The sequence below is a fragment of the Chaetura pelagica genome, unplaced genomic scaffold, assembly GCF_000747805.2.
Source record: "Chaetura pelagica isolate M959 unplaced genomic scaffold, ChaPel_1.0 scaffold526, whole genome shotgun sequence".
Taxonomy (NCBI): Eukaryota; Metazoa; Chordata; class Aves; order Apodiformes; family Apodidae; genus Chaetura; species Chaetura pelagica.
In genome coordinates, this window is record NW_009953500.1 from 181528 (window position 1) to 183311 (window position 1784).

Consider the following 1784-nt stretch of genomic DNA (forward strand, 5'->3'; position numbering starts at 1 on the left):
TAGGGAAACAGGACTTTAGTTACTGTGTCTTGACAGTTCTTTGTGCATATTAAATTGATCTTTACTAAATATTTCTAAAAGGAAACCTATTTCAGCTCTACTTGCTTTAAACTGTGTCATGTTCCATCAGGCCGACAGTGCAAGAAGATGGTGGTGATGTTATTTATAAAGGCTTTGAGGATGGGATTGTGCAGCTGAAGTTGCAGGGTTCGTGCACCAGCTGTCCCAGTTCCATCATCACCCTGAAGAATGGGATACAGAATATGCTCCAGTTCTACATCCCTGAAGTAGAAGGTGTGGAACAGGTGGGTTGGTGAGAGATAATAGTTGTTTTCTTTTACATGCAAAGCAGGTCTTAGTCCCTTTCCAGGGTGGATAGGTTGGCAGTTTAAGCAAAAATACAGGATGTACAGATGCAGGTTTTCCAAGTTAGACACCGTCTGTCTCTTAGCAAAAGATCCAGAACTCTTTAAAGTTCTGTACAGCCCCATGGACCCAACATGTGCTGTTTCCAGCAGGTTGAAGGGGGTGATCCCTTGCTGGTCTGCTCCAGTATGCCCATGTCTGTCCTCTACTGAGGAGCTGTAACTGGACACTGTGTCTGCCAGTGATTGTTACCTTTATGCTTTGGTGACTTTTTGTGTGAAGGGATAAGCTTTTGTCCACTAAAATGCAGATTTGTTTTGCTTACTCACTAAAAATCTGATACTTCATAGTGATTGTTCTGGTGCCCATTTAAAGTAGCTTATTATTTCAGCCACGTTTCCTACTGACGCTTTTGATTGCAAGTGTTCCTTACCTTTTTCATGTGACCATTGTCATTTAGTGGTGTAGAATTACTGCTGATCTCTGTGGGCCCTGCTGGCATTTAGTGTAATAAATTCTCTGCAATCCCACACACCTGGGGGTTTAAACTGTTTACCTAAGCTACTCCTGGCTTTGATTACAGGTTGTTGACGATGATGATGACGTGGAGAAAGAAGCAAATTCTACTTGAGCTAACATCATCTGTGATCAAATAAGTATTTACCTCTTGGTGTACGTAAGCCATCCTTGTGCTGAGGAACAACCAGATTTGCCTTTCTTTTCAGAAAAACAGCTGCATTTGTATCTGTGAAAATGTATCATCACTTTAAGCAGTTTGTCTGCTAATTTATTAAATGCCCTGCATTCAAAAACTAATCCTTTTGCTCTACTTTGTCCTATGTCTTAAGAAAGAAATGATGGGCTTTAAAAATGGTGAGGTCTCTTCATTGTCCTTTCATTTAAAAAGTCCAAGTCTAGAAAAAAGAAAAAGCAGAAGTATCTTGGCTGGTTTTTTTATGCAATAGAAATATCAAATGTTTGTTCCCCCAAACCTCTTAATGGGGCTTGCAGTACTACCTGCCTTTGTTCTATAATTGGGAAATTCAGGAATGTTCATTTTATCAAGTCTTGTTAAAAAGCTTCTAGTTCATATACTTTTTCAGTGAAAAATAACCCGTAACTTCAGCTGCTCATCATGGAGGATATATTAGGACTATCATTTGTGGAAAGTTACCTACTTGCTCACTACCAGTGTGCAAACAATAGCAGCAGAAGCAAAAAACTGAGTTCTTTGTTATAAAAATGTTTTAAAATAGATGTTAGAAGATGATCCTTATCAGATTTAGTAAGTAAAGAGACTAATTACTTTATTTAGAAGTAAAATTATTCAGGCACCATTAGTGGTCTGTTTAAACTTGCAAAAGATTGTTTATTGACATAAGACTCCAACATCAAGAGGAGTGTGCAGTGCTTAAGGG

General features: G+C 38.7%; 1 protein-coding gene across 1 annotated transcript in view; it reads left to right on the forward strand.

Moving 5' to 3' along the window:
• NFU1 (NFU1 iron-sulfur cluster scaffold) overlaps positions 1-1176 on the forward strand; it is a 19583-nt gene extending 18407 nt beyond the window's left edge. The window contains exons 7-8 of the mRNA XM_009999351.1: positions 131-305; positions 950-1176. Of these exons, the coding sequence (XP_009997653.1) occupies positions 131-305; positions 950-997 (223 nt within the window). The 3' untranslated portion in view covers positions 998-1176. The remainder of the gene's footprint in view (positions 1-130; positions 306-949) is intronic.
• The last annotated feature ends 608 nt before the right edge of the window (positions 1177-1784 follow it).